The 23,320-nt window shown below is 43.0% G+C and overlaps 1 protein-coding gene across 7 annotated transcripts in view; it reads right to left on the reverse strand.

Moving 5' to 3' along the window:
* The window catches only part of LOC310677502 (uncharacterized protein), a 210,839-nt gene that overhangs the window by 42,960 nt on the left and 144,559 nt on the right, over window positions 1-23,320 (reverse strand). For 4 of the 7 annotated variants that reach the window (XR_014511196.1, XR_014511199.1, XR_014511200.1 and 1 more), the window contains one exon: window positions 22,394-22,436. The exons of the other annotated variants lie outside the window; for them this stretch is intronic. Coding sequence is in view for 1 of the 4 variants with exons in the window: in XM_083440658.1 (XP_083296784.1) it covers window positions 22,394-22,436 (43 nt within the window). In the remaining 3 variants the exon portion in view is untranslated. The remainder of the gene's footprint in view (window positions 1-22,393; window positions 22,437-23,320) is intronic. 7 annotated transcript variants of the gene reach the window in all.

The raw sequence follows: 23,320 nt of genomic DNA on the forward strand, positions 1-23,320 counted from the left end.
TCCCATAACATTAGTCCTCTGGCAGTAGTGCATGCATGGGCAGAGCCGACCCAACACTCCTGCCAACGTATCTGCATAACTTCAACTTCTCCAATTGATGCCTTGCCCCTCCCATTCTTGGTAAGTGGCAGTCACGCTGCTACTTCTGGGAGGTTAGAATTGTGGCTCTGCCACAGCAGGCAGGCTGTTTCTTTACCAGAACTTTTCGAGCAGCATTTGATGCAGAATTGCCGCCTTAGTTCCAGCTTCCATTTTTTAATAATTCTGCTAGCCAGTCAAGTGATGATCCTCATTTGTACAACACTTTCCAGGGGTGCTCAAATTGTTTCGCACCTTTGTGAGAATGCGTTCGTGACCACAGGGAGGTGTGCATCAGGCACTTCCCAGCTCTCGGTCAACGTAGCCACTATGCTTCTCCAACTCTTGGCACCCTCCCTCTTTCATTTTAGCCTGGCAGCATCCAGGTTTGCGGAATTTGCCTATTTGGATTCTGTAGAAACAGTGACACGGCACACATTAAACAGTATCCTTGAAAATGGAAATAAAAAAGCTCCCCCACTAGAACGACTGCAAATGTAAAGCTAGCAAATTAACCAGAAAGAAGGGAAATCAATTCATTTAAAGAAAGTTAATTAAAAGGATTCATTCTACTTTGAAACTTCATCATAAGAGTATCACTTACCTTTCTCTGAACCATCTCCCACCCACTAACGTTATCCATGCCTTTGTGGGTTTTGTTCAGGTTTTCTGCATTGTCTCACATTATCTTCTCCTACTATTACAATCACACGTTGCTTTTCATTACTTAATTGTCAATTATTTGTCTTCACTACTGTTCTATTCTTTTGAAATCTTGTGAAGTGTAGAATAAATGGATTTTTAAAGATGATTAAGTTTGATATTCAAATGAACAAAAAATACTGATTTTTTTAAAGCACGATGCATTACACACACACACACACACACACACACACACACACACACATATATTCAGAACTTAGAGTTATGAATTACAGTTTCTGATCAGAACACATGCAGGGTATCTCTCGCTCTCTCTCTCTCTCTCTCTCTCTCTCTGTGTGTGTGTGTGTGTGTGTGAAGAGCACTCTATGCTCCGGACCTTAACACAGTGAAATTGATTTTGCTCAGGCTTTCCAATTCATTCGCCCTAGCCAAGCATGGAAAATCGCAACCCAAAATGTATTTGTTGAGAAAGTTATGAGTTACTTTAAATCAGTGACTTACAAAGGCGCTGAGACTCAATGTTCGATGCTACCATCGCCTTCTGTAATAAAATAAACCAGGAATTCCTGCCTGCATCATTAACGTGCAATTATTTGACTGACTTACCATTTATTCCTCTTTACAAAAAGGTGCACCAACACAGTAACTTGGGGGTGTATATAGACCTTTAAGCTTTCACATTAAGCAAAAGCTTCGGCATGCTATTCCTCCAAATGGAAATTTAAAAATCTGCTTTCAGAACCATCTTCCCGGGAAGAGTGTGTGAGGTTCCCTGGGGCCTCATACGACGCCTGCACACTGCACAGGACTCTGCAAATGAAAAGCTGTCTTATGAAACAGAGGGACCCAGAGAGGATAATACCCAAGTGAAACCCTGTTGAAGGATTTACAGTTCATGGCTGGGGAGGGGGAGGGGGCAGGACCTGTTTCTTTCTCTGTCTTCCTCGCCACTGTATTCCGCACTCTGCAGCATTTCTTTTCCCATTGATTTATCCCAAAATGATCACAGGAGAAGAACTGATTTGGGAAGCAGAGGAGAAGAAAGTATATGCCTTGTTTGCCCAATTTGGGAATGGGATGCTTGGTTATATGGGCTCTTGGTCCAATCCCAAAGGGCTCTTCTTGTGTTCTTAGTGTGAGGGCAAAAAGGGGAGCTAAGAGGAAAAACAGTAAATAAAGAAATTATGTGCAGAACAAAGCACATTTTACTCAATTGCTTGATCGTTTCCACTAAATATGAAGCTATGTATTGATACACAGCATGATAAGCGCATGAGCTCAAGTGTTCCTTACTCCAAAAAGAGATGGTGCTGAATCTCTCTCTCACACACTATTTCTGCAAACAATTTCCTTTGCCCCATGAGTGAAACACTGGGCAAGTGTAACTAAAAGTTTGCAAGATTGCCCACAGCTAATAAGAATTGCTTCAGGGGGTCTTAAGATCCATGCCAATGTCACATTTGAATAGCAAGTGATTTGCATGTCAGTTTTGCTACAGAGAAGTGTTTGGGTGACACAACTCTGTCTCAGGGCAGAGCAAATCCAACATGAATGGAGCAATTGAACTACGGCACTCACACAAACTTTCACACTTGGATACCTATTGTGTCTGAAGGCTCGTCCCTGCAGAGGGATGATTGAAGAACACGGTGCCAAAATTGTTTTCTCTTGTGATTGTGGCAGAACTAAGTATTCTACAGCTGGAACTGCACTGTACGGGCCTGTCTTGTCCCAAAATGGTTCCTAGCATCTCACAAATACAGACATCTCTTCCCAAGACTAAGATCTTATCTGTGCATTGAGACCCCTTAGCCCTGGCTGTCTAGCTGGCCCTGGACTTGGAACAGGTAGCAATTCTGAGAAAACTACCTTAAAAGTCCTGGATTTCAGTTTTCTAACCAGTAACCTACATTATGCTTCCAAAACTGTGCAACTACATTTCCTACATTCATCTAGACAGCTGACTCTCCCGACAGCACAATCTAGCAGTCAATCTAGATGAAGTGTGACATTCACAGCCTTCACACCAAGATAACAATTTATCAAGTGGTTCAGATGCCCGCCAGGAGCCCAAGTCTCTGTGTTTATTGAATCGTCCATGACTGCAAGCCCCTATCCTTTAGAGGCATATCCTTAATGCAACAGGGTATCAGTCTGACCCCCAAGGAATGTGCGTCTTTTCAGGGTTCATTTCCCTCTTTTGCAAACTGGCACCTTCCTTCCCCGAGACCTGCATCCTTCATGACAGCAGAGGAACTCTTCATGCTGGGAGCGGGATGCTGCAATTGCATTCCTGAAGGCCTCATCCACAAGCTACTCTGTCTCTCCAGATTAGCTCCTGTGGCCTCAAGGGAAAGAACCTGCTCTCCAGGAAACAAGAGCTCATTCCACTTCATTCACACCCATATTTTCTGCCCAGTGGTAAATAGTATTTCATGTGGCGCTCTGTGCAATACACTGTATACACACCTTTCCGGTTTTTTACCTTCATAACCATTTTTGTTTATTGCACTTGCTTACTTGGAAAGTTATGGGTGTGGGAGTTTAACTGCCCTCCCTGCGGCTAAACTTGGAGAGCTGCTTAACTTGCCTGGCTCCTTAGTTATTTATCTTACTGCTTCATCTGCTGGGGGTCCCCTCATTCTTGCACAGCTGGGATCCCCTCACAAGCCTGTTTTACAGCCGCTGGCTTCTCCAGGTTTCTGCTAGGTCAGCTGGATGTAACAACTATTGTAACAGGGTGACCTTTTTGTTGTTGTTGGCAGACTGAGAAGAGAAAGCAACTTGCTGGGTAGAGCAGAGCTTCTATGCTAGTTTTCCGTTAGATAAATTTGCTGTTGCTTACCAGGAAAGAGAGAGCTGAGCCAGTGGGGAGGTCAACGCAGTGCAGAAGCACTTGCGGAGCCATTCCAATTCTCCTTGCCACTGCGCTTGCACTGCATCAACCTTCCTGCCGCCTTGCCCCTCCCTTTCTTCCTTCTGAAAGCAAAAGAGACCCACCTGCTAGAAGGATAAGAGCAGTGGCTCTGTTCCACCCAATAAACTTGCTTGGAAGTATCCCAAGTTAATGCCCCAAGCCTTGATCTTGAGCAAGCTAATATCATGGAAATAAATCTCCAATAGGTATCCTTAGCATTTATATAGGTCTATATACACAATTCATCATGCGAAAGGCTGGGCTGGATGAATCGCAAGCCAGAATTAAGATTGCCGGAAGAAATATCAACAACCTCAGATATGCAGATGACACAACCTTGATAGCAGAAAGTGAGGAGGAATTAAAGAACTTTTTAATGAGGGTGAAAGAGGAGAGTGTAAAATATGGTCTGAAGCTCAACATCAAAAAAACAAAGATCATGGCCACTGGTCCCATCATCTCCTGGCAAATAGAAGGGGAAGAAATGGAGGCAGTGAGAGATTTTACTTTCTTGGGCTCCATGATCACTGCAGATGGTGACAGCAGTCACGAAATTAAAAGACGCCTGCTTCTTGGGAGAAAAGCAATTACAAACCTAGACAGCATCTTAAAAAGCAGAAACATTACCTTGCCAACAAAGGTCTGTATAGCTAAAGCTATGGTTTTCCCAGTAGTGATGTATGGAAGTGAGAGCTGGACCATAAAGAAGGCTGATCGCCGAAGAATTGATGCTTTTGAATTATGGTGCTGGAGGAGACTCTTGAGAGTCCCGTGGACTGCAAGAAGATCAAACCTATCCATTCTTAAGGAAATCAGCCCTGAGTGCTCCCTAGAAGGACAGATCGTGAAGCTGAGGCTCCAATACTCCAATACTTCTCTCATGAGAAGAGAAGACTCCCTGGAAAAGACCCTGATTTTGGGAAAGATGGAAGGCACAAGGAGAAGGGCATGACAGAGGACGAGATGGTTGGACAGTGTTCTTGAAGCTACTAACATAAGTTTGACCAAACTGTGGGAGGCAGTGGAAGACAGGAGTGCCTGGCGTGCTCTGGTCCATGGGGTCACGAAGAGTCGGACAGGACTAAACGACTAAACAACAAAATACTCAAACCACTTTACCTATTTCAGCAGCAGTCCTTACAATGGCTCTTTAAGGTGGGCCAGCCATATCTCCATATTACAATGAAGAGGTAAACCTGAAGTGCCTGTACCTTCCAGATGTGAAATGGATTTCCCAGCTCACGGTCTAAAGAATTACACAACATCCACGTTGTTGAAAAGCCTTAAGCTACAAATGAGATTCAAGCTTCCTTGCATTCCACAAGCCAATTCCAAGCAAATTCTTCCTGGATTTCCAGTGAAACTGAGTTAGAGGTCTTGTTTTACCAAATATTTGTACCACTAATTGTTCATTCTCCACTGGGAGCCAACAGTCCAGGTGGTAAGCCAGTTATTTTAAATCTAACAAGTAGACTCTATTTTGCTTTTCTTGGTAGCTGTGTGAAAACTAGTTGAAAATCATCACAGCTGCTCTTCTAAAACCAACTGTATGTAACACATTAATGTTAAATGTTACATGTGTGGGATGCTAAATGAAGACTTCTGCCAGTGTGTGTGTGTGTGTGTGTGTGAGAGAGAGAGAGAGAGAGAGAGAGAGAGAGAGAGAAGGAAATAATATGAGCTTTCACCAAAAATAATAGAAGTTATTGGACTTTTTCTTGGAGAGTCCAAGTGGTCAGATGACTTTACTAAACTCAAGATGGTATTTTTAAGTTATTTGCATGACCTAGCTGAAGTAAACAATACTGAAATGCCCACAAATAAATTAATGGTTGAAAACTACTATGAAACAGAAAAATGGCACCAAAAGCAGATATTATTTGAAAATCTGGAATGTCACATAATTGATTAAACTGGTCAGGCTACATGAGGGAACAGCATCTGACAGTCCCCCCCCCCTCCCTTAAAATTTGACTTCTTTTCAAACTACTGAACCAGTTAAACTGTCAATCAATATTTTTGAGGTGTTCTTTTTCTACATTATATTTGAGGTGATTTTTTCTGTATTATATTTTTTTCTGTATTTATCTATCTTCTATAGCAGGGGTCTGCAACCTTTAAGACAAAAAGAGCCACTTGGACCCGTTTCTGAAGAAAAAAAACCTGGGAGCCGCAAAACCATTGTGACATTTAAAGCATGCGTGCCACTGCCCTCCGATCTGACAGCGGGCGGGAAGGTGACGTCGGGACGGTGCGTGACTAACGCACGCACCGCCCCATGCGACGTCACAGCCAGTACAGCGCCCGCCACAGTGGGGAGTGTCGGGGCGCACAATGCGCCTCCTCCCCTCGCTAGTATCCGCCCCGGAGCCATGGCAAAGGTGTAAAAGAGCCACATGCGGCTCCGGAGCCGCGGGTTGCAGACCCCTGTTCTATAGTGTAATACTTTTTTAACAGTTATATATAAAAAAAGTAAACACAAGCAGCTTTAGAATAGCAAGCTCCTTTCCCAGCTCTGAGTCGTAAGTTTCAAAGAGAGGCAAAATATCAGTTACTACATATTCAAGACACAACACAAAGTTACTCACAACAACTATACTAGGGGCAGAGAATAGTTTAGACACTGGAGGCATTAAGCTTGCCAGAATTAGGTCAACAGAGATGCAAGACTGATACAAAGTTCTGCTGATCAAGCCGAAAGAGGGAGGGGGGGGGAGGGCAGGTTCTACTAATCTAGAATTCTGCACTGTACTGATGTCCTTTGCTAAAATTGCTCATATGTAGGTCAGGCATCTTGCCACATGAAACAAATGTTCTCAGTTGTCCACCTTAATCGCAGCTGGACAAATTAGTCACAGACAGCAACCAGGCGATTTCTGCGAGAATGAAACATGTGGAATACTCTGGCTTGTTTTGTATTATTAAAATTGGAATCTTTGTGGCATATGTGCATCATGTTCTCAAAAGTGCACTCTCATTCTAAGAAAGCTCTGATCAGGGGCAGACCGTCCCATTTCACCACCTGAGGCAAAACAGGAAGTTGCCACTCCCCCCTTTACCGCCGAATCCAGGGTCTTTCCACTCCCAGGGGCGGAGGAAGGGGGGGCGGTCCGCCCCAGGTGTCATCACTGAGGGGGGTGACATTCAGTGCGCCGCCAGCCCGCAACTCCCAAGCCTACCCCAAGCCATCAGGGGAAGGGGCGGAGCAGCGCTGCCTTGCCAGGGGCTTTTCCCCTTCTCTTTTCATTTTGACAGCTATGGGGAGGCTTGGGAGTAGCAGGGGGCGCACCGTTGTCCCCCCCCCGCTCCCGGGCTTCTCTCTGGGGGTGGGGAAAAGCCTCCCCCAAGCTGTCTAATGGAAGAGGGAAGGGAGGAAGTCTGCTGGCAAAGTGGCGCAGCTCCCCCCCCGCCCAGGAAGCAGGCCCCCATGGGTGGCTCACCCCCTGGGATGCTCGCCCTGCCCCCATGGCCCCGCCCCTGGGTGCTGGAGCAGCTATCTCCGCCTCTGGCTGCCTCAATCTCTCCTCTGGTGGTGGGGGTGGGGGCAGGAGGTGCCCACTGAATTCTGGTGTCACTGCAGGCACACCCCCCCCCACACACACACATCACCAGAGAAGTGAGGAGGAGCAGAAGGAGAAATGAGAGCTCAGGAGAGATGGCAGTGGGTGGGCTTGGCAGCAGGCAATAACAGAGGTGGGATCTGCCACTTCTGGATGTCGGTGAGAGCTCGCCACCTGAGGCAATCGCCTCAGTGTGCCTCACGGTAGCACCAGCTCTGGGTCTGATTCAGTGTTGTGTATCATGCTATACATCCTTTTGTGAAAATCCAATATTTGCCTTTTTCAGAGCACTTAGCAGTATCATCAAAAAGGCAGATTCAAACAACTACATGTTCGCACCCATATATATTTATTTAAGATCCCAAAACAATATACTTAATGCCACTATCTATGTAGGAAACTTATACCTTAACAGCAAGTACGCACTTTTACAATACAATTAAAAAAATATGTATATGCATGGCATCCCTATTAAGGAGTACTCTCATATTTTACATGATTTGCAATGCTAATAAGCAAGACCTTTTGCAGGACAGTTTAGACCAACTAGTCTTCACCTCTGGGCACTCAATATGACAGAAAGCCATTTGTTATATTCAGTTGCATTAAGCAGTGCCTAATTTAATTACTTTCAATAAACGTCCAAGGCAGCTGCCAAGTGGAAAAAGCTAAATCTTACAGACATCTACTTCACAGCGTTAGAAATTAGCATTTGTAGAGATCATCTCAAAATTAGGAAGGAGAGGAGGAAGCCTTGCTTAAGTAGGAATTAATCTGTAAAGCATAACCAGAAAGACTAACGTACTCCATAACAAATCATAGAGAAAAATCAAGACACTTGTTTTATCATAATGTATTAAGAGTTAATAGTGTGATAGTGGAGAAGCCAAATGCTGTTTGCATGGAGTTTGGCAGCATGCCTTGACACAGACATTTGAAAATACTCAGGACCTAACATCGCTTGAACCCCTGGTTCAAATATCCCTCAGCGGAGGCTCTTGCATTGGGGCACAAACCTGCCGAAGAGAATGTCAAACGTGGGGAAAGCAGCAGAAACAGCTCCAGAAAAGCTTAAAACCACTATTTTGGGGGGAGGTTTCCCCAGTAAAGCTCAACAACATTGCAGGTGTCAGGAATTTAAATATTCGCAAAACAACAACAACAAACCTATGGTTACGTGGAACATACTCAGTAAACACACAAAACGTAACCGGTTGTACTTTTGAATAAATAAGGTATACTATTCATTGTGTAAATTTGTAGATTTCAACAGAAGTCTCATAAAGTTCAATGAAAAAAGCAGAAGACCCAGCGGATCAGTTCATTCTCTAGTCAGTTCATGCATAAGGGCCATACATGTATAAGTATCTATTCCACCTGTCTGTTCAAAGAGCCCAATAATCCACATGAAGGGTTGTTACAGACTGCAACCATTACTATGCTATAAGATCCACTATCCTGTAATATTACATATGAGACTGTTCTACTGAGGAAGCCTAGGATGGCGAAACAAGGCTAATATTCCAGAAAGCCTTGTCTTAGACTCTGTGAAAGGATTCTGTGGAAATGTAACAATTGATACAATGAAATTGATACAATGAATAGTATACCTTATGTATTCAAAAGTACAGCCAGTTACATTTTGTGTGTTTATTGAGGAATTTAAATATGGCAACTCTCTCTTAGAGACATTTCTGTCAATCTCCTGTTCTCTGGCCAACCAGCTCTCTATACCATTCAGACAGTTCCATTCTAAAAGTGTTACTAGGACTGTTTGCTAATTGTGCAGGTTCTTGCTCCCTCCTTTAGTCATGAGGTCAATCCAGACACAGGATATAACAGTAGGTGGTCTGCTGATGTGGCAGGTTCACTAGCATCTGTTCTGAACATGCTCCGAGCTGTTTCCTTGAAGGCCACATCTCCTTACAACTCTTAGGATATTTTAGTAGTCAGGAAATGTTTCAACAGCATTGCACTTTTCGCTTAGAGTTTTCTGGCTTTGCTAGAGAGAGTGGGAGTGGGAAGCAAGCAAGCAAGCAAGCGACATTGTGAGTCTTCTACAATGCATGTATATTTTTTACTTAATTATTTCACATTTGTTTGTTTGTTTGTTTGGATTTGGGAAAGAAATGGTGGGTGGCTTGAATTAACTATTTTCCTGCATTCACTCACTAAAAACTGTAGCAGCTGCTGGGTGGGACAAGGCAGACTGATCTGAATCACATGCAGTTCCAGAGTATTTTCCAGAAAAGGTGAACCAATCTGCTTCCAACAAGCTCCTCCCCAAGCTTAAATTCAAAATATGATGACTGCAGATGAATGGTGGGAATTGCTGCTGCTGCTGTTTTGTGAGTTTGTCAGTGAATTAAAAAAATTTCAGAAATGAAAAGTTTATGTTCCATGCATGTCTGGATGTGCATCATCCCCCAGACCTGACAAATATTCTCCTTAGTCTCAGGCATAAGAGGATGATTATGATTACTCACATGTACCCTGCACATGAACAGAGACTATTACTTCACATTTTCAGGACTGAACCATGCACTGAAAATATTATCTGCTATGCTCTGATCTGCTTTTATAGTTGTTGGAAGTCACACAGAGTAGCTGGGGAACCCAGTCAGTTGGGTAGGGTATAAATAAAATAATACATTATTAATATTACTACTACTACTACTACTAATACTATTACTATTACTATTACCAGCAGGCGGGAGGGAGGGGAGTTGCGTGAGAGACCTATTGCTACATGTATCCCTACTGGACATACAACTATCTCACACTACCATACAATAAACAGCTCTGGCTTGTATCCATAAGTCACTGCAAATAACAGGAAGTAACCCTTACAATGAGCCGTACAAACAAATCTGATATTCTATGCAGGCTCATTAACAAATCTGGCCTTAAACATTTGATGCATAGTTGGCAGGTCCTGATTTAAACTTTTCTAAATTGGGTGACACTTCTTGCGGGTGGACGGCCTTGAAGTAAAATGTGAAATAGGTATTCATGGCCTTACTCAGGCAAACCATGTGCAGGAATTTTGAGAGGTGGTACAATATATGAGGGACGCGGGTGGCGCTGTGGGTTAAACCACAGAGACTAGGACTTGCCGATCAGAAGGTTGGCGGTTCGAATCCCCGCGATGGGGTGAGTTCCCGTTGCTCGGTCCCTGCTCCTGTACACCTAGCAGTTTGAAAGCACATCAAAGTGCAAGTAGATAAATAGTTACAGCTCTGGCGGGAAGGTAAACGGCATTTCCGTGCGCTGCTCTGGTTTGCCAGAAGTGGCTTAGTCATGCTGGCCACATGACCCGGAAGCTGTACGCTGGCTCCCTCGGCCAATAAAGCGAGATGAGCGCCGCAACCCCAGAGTCGGTCACGACTGGACCTAATGGTCAGGGGTCCCTTTACCTTCTTTACAGTATATGAATTTCCCTAAGACTGATGTAATCTCATGGGCTTTCACACCATGTTAGTTTCCTGGGTTGGAGGCCAAAATTCGAAGTTACAAGAGTTTCGGCTGCTGTCAAGAACAGCAGCTCCAACTCTCCTCTCCCCACCTATATTTGTTGGTGAAAGTGATGTTACATCACTCCTACTGAAAGCAATTTCAAGTTGGGCTGTGCTGATAGGACGGGAGCCAAAACAGCACCACTGAGAAGCACAGAGGAGGCTAGCAGTGTGCTCAGAGGAACCCTGAGGTTCACAGAAGAACATTAAAAACTTAAGGAAGCAAAAGTTCCCCAAAAGACTAATGGGGACTGAGCATGCTCGGTGGCCACAGACGATTGTATGTCAGTTAGAGAAGAAAAATGGGCAAGCAGGAAGGAAATGGGATATCCTGGATGAGGGCCTGGCTGGCTGGCTGGGTGGGTGGCTGCCTGGAACTCTAATCAAGAACATTCATATTGCTGCACAAGTCCTACTAGGACTTTGTATGACTCCAAAACAGCATGCAACAAGCTTTCTCTCCCCAAATACTCTCTCTTTCATTGGCTGCTTGGATGTGCAAACTTATTGTGAGGTAACATCCCACCAGCCATTAGAATCTACATATAAAACCTCATTATATGCCAAATAAATAAATTAACCTCAGTCATTTTTTATTTCTTGGTGTTACCAAGGAAGACAGGAAAAGGAGAGGCAGAGCTGCAGTTGTCAGTAGCAACAAGGCTCAGCATCTCCCAAGATGGCTGGTTTCAGCTAGGGATGAAGGAGAATTTTGGTTCTGTTCACATCCGAATGCGAATCTCCCCATTTTGCACTCCCCAAAGCAACAAGGAAACTAAAATACAGCTACCCTTCCAAATTCACACTTTACTGAATCGTGCAATGCAGTTCACCAAACAAAAAATGTGTACAAAAATGTATACATTAGGGGAAAGTGTTCATAAATATGCAAACATACAAATATGCATTATATTAGGGGAAGCTGCATACTAATTATCTGTACTGGGAGAAGAATATATATACGGAGAAATGCACACTACAATGCTATCAGTATTTTTGTGATGATTTAAACAAAACACACAAACCGCAGCAGAAACGTGATGAACTGCACTGGAAAAACGAGGAACAGAGTAGCCAAAATAGACAGATTTGTTCATGTCTAGTTCCAGCCTTACATGATATTTATATTTCACAGTAGCTGAAGGCTGGACTTCTTTTACAATATACCTCTCTTCAAAGCAGAATGGGAAGACTTTGTTCAAGTGTTTTCACATAAAAGCTGTGCAGTCTTGCCTGTTTAATTAAGCATCTCAGCAGGCGAGATCAAGTTATCAGCATAACATGAAGTTCCCAGCTTTCTCTTGAATCCCCCAAACACATGCATGGGCGCGATAAGCCAAGTAGATGTTTCCAAGAGGTTTAGATGTATATATATTTGTGTGGTCAGTAAACATGTGGGGAGAGGAATCACATCAGTTCCCCATATGCTCAACTTGCATGCTTTCAAAGAACTGTCCAGGTATAGGCTCTGACCGTGACTGGTTGAGCCCAGCTGGTGGCTTGGAATGTTCGGTCGCTCAGGAAGCAAAGACATTTGCAGTCCATTTTCTGTGAGGGAAGGGAGGGTTTTCAGTTTGGTTGGGATTAAAAGCTCACATAGAGACAGGTGAGAAACAAGGAGATCCCAAGAGATAAGACAGCTCAAGCATCAGAGATGCACAGAGACAGGATGGCTGATGGAAGGGTGGAACAGGCAATGAGCTGGAAAAGTGAAATCTGAAGGAGAGGTATGCAGAGAATGAGGTTTAAGGAAAAGATTGCTTTAGTGTATTGCTATCATTGTGCCTGGTTTGGAAGCTGCAGCAGTGCAAATCACAGCTGCTAGGTTGCTCAGTGAGACACCCAACTTTGCACACATTATAGTGGTACCTCAGGTTAAGTACTTAATTCGTTCCGGAGGTCCATTCTTAACCTGAAACTGTTCTTAACCTGAAGCACCACTTTAGCTAATGGGGCCTCCTGCTGCTGCCGCGCCGCTGGAGCACGATTTCTGTTCTCATCCTGAAGCAAAGTTCTTAACCTGAGGTACTATTTCTAGGTTAGCGGAGTCTGTAACCTGAAGCGTCTGTAACCTGAAGCGTATGTAACCCGAGGTACCACTGTACACTGGTGTTGAAAGATCTGAACGGGTATCAGTTACCGCTCCAAATTCAAGGTTCTCTTGAGAATGAAAGCCCTCAATGACTTGGGACCAGGATACTAAGCAGACTACCTCTTCCAGTGCAGAACAAGCCTAGCCTTAAAATCTTCTGAGGAAAACCCAATGTTTCACTGAGGAAAACAAGGAATCAGACTCTGTTGGTGGGAGCATCCACCATTTAGAACCGTTTCCCCATCCCAGGTAGTTTAAGAGGCAGAGGCAATAACTATCATTAAACATCTCTTAAAATCACTACATGTTTACCCAAGCTTTCCTGAACTCAGATTCCTAGTACATTAACTTTCTTAAACTGTGCAATGCCCATTTATACCTATGGTGTAGAGTTTTATACTGTTTTTATTTAGCCTTTAAAGAGTTTTATGGGAGTGTTGTTGCTGTATTCTTATATGAAGTTATATCAATTTTATTTTTTATGAAAACCACTTAAGAGATTTCTTTGTATTTTTGAATGGTAGATAAAATTGAATAAATAAGGGACAGCAGGGCTGATTTTGGGGATGAAAGTTGCCATTTCAGGGAGGGTGAAGCTTCCACTGAAAGTCAAGATACCCCTCGTGAAATATTGTAGAGGAGACGGGGAATTGTACAGACCAATGACAAAGCAGGGCCTTGTGAGGATTTCAAAGCACTTAGGATAGGAGAGTTATATGTGTGGGGTAGAGTGGGAGTGGAAAGCAGAGCAACACAACAGTGGTAAATATATATTAGTTTATACTTTTCCATTTTTCTTTCTTTCTGAAGCCAAAGCTGATGTATATGGTCTCCCCACATTTATCCTAAAAACACTCCTGTAGTGTAGGTCAGGCTGACAGGTAGTGGCTGGCTCCATGTCACCAAGTATGGAATAGCAGAAGGTGGTGCAGATTTGCTGGTCTGCCTCAGGCAGCAAAATGGCATGGGCTAGCAATGGGTGAAGTTGACACTTGTGGTTCTCATGATTTAGTTGCCATAGCAACTCTATTAACAAACTGCAGCTTACGTCACTGGAGATAACACTGCTTGGGTCGCTGAAATATTCTAAGAGACCTTTTATTAGCAAAGTTCAGAGTTTCTGCAACATTAGTTTAATGCATTTGTATACAGACGCTTCCACATAGAAATATAGAAATGCAGCATTCCTTTTCTCTTTTTTTACATTTAAATTTCATAGTTAATTTTAATTATTGGAAAGTCTTCCTAGAAGATGGTTCGTTTAGGAATTATTCTCCTTCCAATGTAGTGATCAGAGTTTGCATTTCAACTTGCACAAGAGAAGATACCATTGACTTGCTTTCATTTTTAAAAATCCATTTGATTTTAACAATACGGAGTTATAAAAAACCAAATCTATATCCATATACAGAGATTCCTCCATATCTCAGGACTTCCCCCTACCCCCTCTTTGGAGTCCCATTTTAAACATTTAAAACTGCATCTTCTGCAGACCTATAACTTTTATATCAGTTCATATTGTCCATGATGGTTACGCTATAAGTGAAATCAAAATCCTGCCAGTGCTTCCATCTGCTTACAGTGGTCTCTCAGATTACAAAAGAACAGGGAAAATTTATAAGTTAAGTTTTGGTTCCTGAGTTTTCCAGTCGGCATTGCCATTTCAGCATAGTCCAGCTTGCTTTGCCATTCCTCTCTTGTAGGGACCTTGTCTTCTTTCCATTTCTGGGTTAGTAACAACCGGTTGGCAGTTGTTCCATACAAAATCTTTTCTAGTCCTTTGGAATACTGACTTGCTTTCAAATGGGTCCCATTTAAGAGAGTTGCTCTGAGTCTGATTTGGACTGTGGCCAAATTAATTCGTCTAATTGTGTCATCAGAGCACAGTAAGGTCCTAGAGGCCTCTTAAAGGCAAAGGTACCCCTGCCCATGTGGGCCAGTCGTGTCCGGCTCTAGGGTTGTCCGCTCATCTCACTTAAGAGGCCGGGAGCCAGCGCTGTCCGCAGACACTTCCGGGTCACATGGCCAACGTGACGAAGCTGCTCTGGCGAGCCAGCACCAGCGCAGCACACGGAAACGCCGTTTACCTTCCCGCTAGAAAGCGGTACCTATTTATCTACTTGCACTTAGGGGTGCTTTCGAACTGCTAGGTGGGCAGGAGCTGGGACCAAAAGACGGGAGCTCACCCTGCCGCGGGGATTCGAACCGCCGACCATACGATCGGCAAGTCCTGGGCACTGAGGCTTTACCCACAGCGCCACCTGCGTCCCACAGAGGCCTCTTGCCACAAAACTATTTTATTCCCATGCCCCTTTCTGCTTCTTGGTCGCAGCAGCCCCAAAATGGACCTTGTTTTGGCTTTAGGGGCTGCTTTAGCCATGGCACACCATTGTCCAGTTTATTGGAAACCACAAGAACTGTTCCTATGATCCCTAATATCACACAACGGCACATTGCATATTTTCTAAGCACCCTGGAGAAAAATGGGACATCTCATTTTTCTGTGCGAGATCTCGGCGGCCATTTTGGGTGGGCTGTGTCAGGAGGGTGGTGGTGTGGCACCATCGAACTATCTGAGCTGCTCCTGTTTTTATGGCAAACCGCAATGAAGTCATTAGATATCGCGTTATAATTTTCATGCAATTGAGGAACAGGCTGGTCACAAAGGGTATTTTGGTCAAACAGAGCACGCTCATATGGAATGGCATCCAAGCCATGAGGGTAAATGTGACTACTCTAGAAGAAAGGTAACAGTAGACAGTGTGATTCATGTTTTCTTCTTCACATGATCACATACATTCTCACATTTTAGCTACTAGCAATCTTAATAATGTGCTGAGGAAACCTGAACTTTCATTCATCTCCCTCCCTGCCCCGCAAAATGTGCATGTGGTGCCTTACACTGCCTTCAGCCTAAAAAATCACACCAAGGTGAGAAACTAAATTAAACAAACAGGTTTTCTGATGTTCAGTCCCACCACACATTCAAAAGAGAGACTCCTCATTCTTTCCTTAGGAGCCCTTCTCTCTCTTCCTAGATATTTAGACAGTGCTCACACAGTGAGAAAGCACAAGATCATCCCCTGGGGGGTGGTTTAGCTGCAGGCAGCTCCCGCCACACTGATTATACAGAGTCAGTTACAATGTCACTATCACACTGAGTGTCTAAAACATTTGACAAGGCAATTGTGACAAGCTATTGTATCAGTCTTCCACAGGAAAGGGTTGTACAGCTGGGTGCCCCCTACAGTAAAGGGTTGTTGGGAGTTTAGAGAAGGCCATCGCTGCCACACAGCTGCAACAAACAGCAGCAACTGTGGCATACTAATACACATGCGCTCAAAAAGCAACTACAGTGTTTGCCATAAGAATTTCCTTCCTTGGTTACAGTCTGGACTCAGCTAGATTGCTAAAGAAAAAGTGTTTCAAATGTGTTGTATATGTGATGTCACACTGACATCAGATGGCGTTGTGGAGTCCCGTCTTTCCCTACCGGATTTCCCTGTATGAGCCTGCAACGCGTTTAACTGAATTGCTTCTTTGACACATCTAGATCCAACCCAAGGTCTATTTGGGGATGAGGTACCTTTGGGGTAAGGTTTTTTTTTCAGCCGGAACTTACAGGTGGGCGCTGCTGCCATTCTAAGAGAACAAGGGAGGTCTTTGTGCTGAGTTCTGGCACCTCTTTTTCTAAAAAAATACCACTGCTTTTGGGGCTGAGGATCACATTAACCCAGTGGAAACTTCTTGGGGGCTGGATTCCCATAGCAGGTGGGGCCTGATCAGCACACAATCCCATGCCCTAGTCTTCGCACACATAAAGTCTCCTTTAAACACACAGTAATAGGTATTTCCTATGGAAATAGAAGGGTGTATTTAATTCTCCACAAGTCAAGATTCACTTTCCATTTCTCCATAGACTTTTAAATTTTTTTACAAAGTTTAAAATCGCTCTAATGCCCCTTTTCTGTCTTGACTAAATATGTGGTTCTATATACTATATCTGTTTATTCATTGTTTGTTGACACTTCATTGGAACCTTGTCCGTAACAGTTTGAAGTTCTTTTCTTTGTGAACTGCTTCATTCTGGTTCACTATCATTCTGAATACTCACATATAGTTTAAAGCAGTGTTTCCTAAACTAGGGCCCTCCAGCTGTTTTGGGACTACAACTTCCACCATCCCTACCTAGCAGGACCAGTGGTCAGAGATGATAGGAACTGTAGTCCAAAAACAGCTGGAGACCCAAGTTTGCGAAACACTGGTTTCAAGTATTCATGACATTTTAACTTGGCTTGTTCTAGGTATGCAGAACACATGTTCTTATGCCAGCATGTGGTTTTACAGTATACAACAGTTGTTCCAAAATGTTGTGTGGCCTCAAGCTCAGTGGAGGGACCAATTACCCAAATGAATGAGAAATAACGCACAGATTGTTTGTTCTTCCCATAAAGTCACAGCTTGCAGTACCTTGCAGCCTAATCCAAAAACCATTTACTGAAAAACAAATGCCAACAAGTGCAGAGGCATGTACAGCTCAGTTTTGTGCATGTTTATGCAGAACTAGGTTCCACATTTCTAGAATCTAAGTCCATTTTGTTTATTATATAGGATTGATGTGCAGAGGACTAATAAACTGACTACAGATAAGAGTTCCTGCTGAATACATATCCTCCAACATTTCTCCAATGAAAATAGGGATGTCCTATCCCACAATAATAATAATAATTTTATTCTTTATATCCCACCCATCTGACAGGGTTGCCCCAGCCACTCTGGGTAGCTTCCAACATATATTAAAAACACAATGAAACATTAAACATTAAAAAACTTCCCTATACAAGGCTGCCTTCAGATGTCTTCTGAAGGTTGTCTAAATCCTTATCTTCTTGGCTCCATAACTCCATACCCTCCAACATCTCTCAGATGAAGATAGGGACTTCCAGTGCTATTTTTCTTTAAAAAAAAAAACATGTTTAGGGGTACTCTCATTTTCCTACTCATATTGAAATACTGCCCCTCAATGAGGACAAACTTAGATTCACAAAATGTTTAGGGGTATGCATCCCCCTGCTTCCCTCCAGAAAAAAAGCACTGGGGACGTCCTAAGGAAAAGCGGGACATTCCAAGATCGAATCAGAAACCAGGACTGTCCCTGAAAAATATGGACAACTGGAGAGTCTGTGAATAATCACCTGTCTTGAAACATGAGCTAATTCTTTCCAACACACATGGTACCACCTATGCAAGCATACAAAGTTGCCTCCTAAAGGCTCAAACCACTGGTCCATCTAGTCAAGTATTGCCTACGTAGGCCTCCCAGGGGTTCAGGAAAGTTCTTTGCTAGCCCTGATCTCTTAAATTGTATTAATAACTCCAGGCTGCTCAGGTCTGAGTCATGAATCATGATGTTGATGACTGTCACTAGGATCCTTCTTTAAAGTGGAAACGTAAAGAATGGCACCTCAGTCACTAAGCATGCAAATAATGTGATCTCCCACTGAGCTCTGACTCTCTCCTTCACATGCCTGTCTTCTCCCTGACCTACTAAACCAGTGTGCCAGCAACACAAGCCCTATTCAAATTAGTCTAGATGCTTAAAGGAACCATCATCTTTCATCCCTCTGTTTCAGCTGCACACACACACAAAAGCCATTCCCCTTTCTTGCTGTGGCTTTCCAAAAAAACCCTGCGCAAATTGCAGCCCATCTGTTTGTGTGCCTTTTCTCTAGCTTAGCCTTGTTCTAACATCCATACTGCAGTGGTACTGAAGCATTTTTAAAAATAAGATAACAGCAACACCTGGTGTGAGCTGCACAGTGAGAGTTGCCATCTAAAAACTAGGCTTTGAAAAGGAGCATTAAAATTTGGGTTTCCCCACCTGCTGGTGGCCCGTTGCTCAATTAAATAGGGTATTATCTTTGAATATTGTGAGCAGGTTTTGCTTTGTTCCTAGTTCATAATTCTTCCAAACTATGCCTAAAGGGTCAAACATTTGGTTCCTAGTGATTCTTTCTCCTTGGCAGGCCAAATACCAATTGTTGATGGCTCTTTTGCTGGGTCATGCTGTGCAGCTGAACAGAATGGTGCTGTCTCAGCAAGTAGTATTCTTGTTTTAATGGCTTAGCTTTTAAAAATGGTCCTTTGCTTCCACAGGCGGGCATTCACTGTAGACATGTCAGATTCATAATGGACTGTTTCTGTTTGTTTAGAATATTTTACATACCACTTTGAACTGTTCCAAAAAACGGCTTACATATTAAAAAGAATAGCCTAACAATTGAAAAAGCAATGAGATTTGTTACACTGGCCTGTATTCTGAATGGCGATTACCCTCAAATATTGGTGGGATTAAGAAAAGGGTAGTTAAATTCCTATCTTACCTGTATAAGGATCGGGTTATTTAGTTAAGGATGGAGAAGAAATTCGTATGGTCCATATTCTAAAGTTACCTAATTTGCTGGTTCTGGATTTATATGCAGATCAGAATACACCTGTCAATTGGATGACAGACTTATACAAATTCTGTGGTACAAGTACAGTTTTAAAATGCACAAAAATGTGTTGTTTTAGGGGGAAGCACACTGGGAAATATGCTATAATGGGAACTATTTATATATGAAAGTTTCATGTGCTTTGAAAAATGCACAAAAACCAGGATAGATTGAGCATATGCAAAACTGATACAGAACAGGAATGAGCTGGTCCATCTATCCCTACATTTTGCACAGGAATCTGCAATAACTAGATTCCTCAAGTATCCCATGGTGGGAAGAGAATGGGCTGAGAAATTTGGCGATGCCACTTTCAAACTTTCCAGATCGCAGTTGCACATCATGTGTAGAGTTAGATTGTGCATTGTGTTCCCTACTTAAAATCACATTGTTTCTAAGCAGCATAAAATAGGTCTCATTGTTGCCTGTGACATGTGCAATTGACTTAATTACCTTTATTCCCAACAGACAACGTATTATGTTGGTTTGTTTTGGTCTTAGGTAGATACGACAAAAATAAATAAGGACATACTTTGTTAGAGAGAAAAGGGAATATATCTAGGTTCGTGTTAACCACTACCTCGCCCACCTGCTTCTCTTGCTATCTTGCTGTAAGTGAAAGCCTGATAAAGGACTTCTGCTTACATAATGGGGCTTTCTCCCCCTCTCCTCCCCTATATGCCCCCCAAAATCAACTTGGAGGGGGATGTCCGGAGAACCCTCAGAACAGCACATGGAGGTGATCATTCCATCTGGCAAGCAGGAATGCTTCCACAAATGGAGTGACTGGAAGGGTGCCATGTTGAATTCCTCCCTGTACTTTTAAAGCTCATTTCCCACCTCAAAGAGTTCTGGTTGCTGTTGTTTACCCCTCAACAAGTTATAATTCCCAGCCAGTGCCGGATTTACGTATAAGCTAAACAAGCTATAGCTTAAGGCCCCACTCTCTTGGAGGCCCCCAAAAAAATTTAAGGGGAAAAAAACCTGGATGTACGTTTCCAAAATATAAGATAAAAAACTAAATAAAATAAAACCTACATACAGCAACAGTGTTTTGTGTTGTGTAGGTTCCTATGATGTAAGTAATGGGCCCCGCCTGCTAGCCCTCTCCTTAAAATATCACTGGTTTGCTCATTTCTATATACAGGGTGCCTACAGTCTGCATGGACTGGTTGCATGGCAACATGTGCAAATGGCTTTAGATACCTATTAGGTCCATAAATCACCATATAGCATACAGTGGTACGTACCTCTGGTTAAGAACTTAATTTGTTCCTGAGGTCCATTCTTAACCTGAAACTGTTCTTAACCTGAGGTACCACTTTAGCTAATGGGGCCTCCTGCGGCCGCCACGCCGCCACCACCGCACAATTTCTGTTCTCATCCTGAGGTAAAGTTCTTAACCCGAGATACTATTTCTGGGTTAGCAGAGTCTGTAAGCTGAAGCGTTTGTAATCCGAAGCGTTTGTAACCCGAGGCACCACTGTATATGCAACACAAAAAACAGCGACAATTTGTTGTTGACAAAGGACAGCTGGACATATAAAAGGCCCCATTACCTTCAGTAGCTTAGGGCCTCATCAAACCCAAATCCAGCCCTGTTCCCAGCAATCCTTAACAAACTATGGTGTCCAGGACCTTTGAAGAGGAAAAGTGTGCTTTGAATGTGCTTTAAAGATATAGTGCAGCCAAAGGATGAGGGAATCCTTTGTTAAAATTCTTGTTTGGTGGTAAGACTCACTGGGTCAGTCACTATCCTCAAGATAATAACTGGGGAGTGGGGAGGGTTTGGGGGGGAGGTGGTAAAACCTTGCGCACCATCCTCAGTCAGTAGAGCCTGAGACTCTTAATTTCAGGATCATGGGTTCATGCCCCACATTGGGCAAAAGATTCCAGCAATGCTGGACTAGATGATCCTCACAGTCCCTTCCAACTCTGGGATTCTATGATTTCTAATCCTGAGCTCCATGGAGAAAAGGTAGCATAAATAACTAAAAGCGCTGGTATGATTAGGCAAATAGCTTCTACAGGAAAGTTGTTTTGCGAGAGAATGCTGTATTATATCTCAGATATAAATAAGTCAATATTATTGTGCAAAGGAAGATGCTTGAATTGATATAGCTCTGGAGACTGACTTCTTTCACTGCGACTAGAATTATGTACAACATGGACAGAAGGAACACAATCCGCCTCCTATGCTCTGACTGCCAAATTCTATCTACATGGTAACACTGGGGTAAAGGGAAGAGCTGTTCAGTCCCCACACCCAATTCATTCCTTTCACAATGGGAGCTAGATTGTCAACACGAGAACCAACTGTGTGGTATGGACAGCTGCCCACTAGAAACCTGCCAAAAACCATCAAGCCATTGAACACACAACATGCTAAACAGCTGTCAGGTGAAAACAAATTGCTTTTTCCAAGTAGAGGTAAAACAAAATTTTAAAAAATCCCTAAGTAATTGCTAACCTCATGAGCTATTCTGCCCCTTTTCATTATTTAAACAGAGAGCCATGATCTAGCGGGGGGGGGGGGGATGCCACTGGGATCCTGTGTGTTTGTGTGTGTTAAATCACACCTTCACTTTAAATCATAAATATGGCAAGATTTAAAGATGTAGGCAAACAGAAATGCAAATCCTTTCCAGCAACTTTCATGAAAATATCTCCCTTTCTATACAGTGGTACCTCGGGTTAAGAACTTAATTCGTTCTGGAGGTCCGTTCTTAACCTGAAACTGTTCTTAACCTGAGGTACCACTTTAGCTAATGGGGCCTCCTGCTGCCGCTGCGCCGCTGGAGCACGATTTCTGTTCTCATCCTGAAGCAAAGTTCTTAACCCGAGGTACTATTTCTGGGTTAGCGGAGTCTGTAACCCGAAGTGTCTATAACCCGAGGTACCACTGTACTGGCATCACATCTAGCACTTTTCATTGAAAGACAATGTAAACATCATTACACATTATGCACACAGTTAGACAAATTGCCTATGGCTTGCAATCCTAGTGAGTAATACCCACAGTGAGACTTACTTCCAGGTCAAGATGGGTGATTTATTAATCTATTTCTTACCTGTGTTTCTTTTCCATCCATTCTGTCCCTTTTCTGTATTTATCTGCCAACCCCCCCCCCCCAAAAAAAAACAATTATATTAAAATGTGCATTTTGTAAATATATTAGCACTCAAAACAGTATTTCTAAACATCTTTTTATATGTTTAAGCTGCTGAGGAAGTGTGAAAACTGTTGGATAATTAAGTTCTGATTTGCACATTAGTCCAAGAGGGGAAGATCAGGCCGGTTCGCACCAGAAATCGCCAGTATTGAATTCCTCACACATCCCTGAGTAAACATGCATACTGTAAATCATATAATGCAATTCTCAATCATTGTGTGGATCGCATGTTGAACCAGTTGCATCTTTTCCCCCACAGATCTAATAAGAGGCCTTATTCAATCACTTGTTGAGATGCTCATGGAGAATAAAATTAATGGTGGCATCACTAAAGCTTAATTATACCCAGTGCACGTTTATGGAGATAACCTTGGAAATAGTGAAATTATTATGCAGCCAGTAAGATTTTACCATGCAAAGGACAATTCCTTTGCTTTGCATTGACAGTATCACACCTCATCCCAATAACAGTGAGGACTTCTTTGAAGAGGAGGGGGATTGTATGGTTATAATCCAGTATAGTTACAATCTAGGCTGCAGACATAAGTGCATAGTGACAAAAGTAGCAAGCACTCAGAGGCTCATGGGACATTTTGCCTCCCTAAGTACCCTATTGCATGGAACTTGTTCTCTACTGAATGGTCAACAGCTAAGCCTCTCTTGTGTAAAAAACACTATGTGAACATTTGTTGTAGTTATTTTTAAATCTCATAATAGAATCAGACACACAGGGCCACCTGAGGAATAATCTCATGTAGACTCTCATCTTTCTGAAGCTGCATGCCTGTTTCTTGCAAAATAAATAAATAATAATAAAAAACCCAG

The sequence above is a fragment of the Podarcis tiliguerta genome (assembly GCF_965153285.1).
Source record: "Podarcis tiliguerta genome assembly, chromosome: 5".
NCBI classification, from domain to species: Eukaryota; Metazoa; Chordata; class Lepidosauria; order Squamata; family Lacertidae; genus Podarcis; species Podarcis tiliguerta.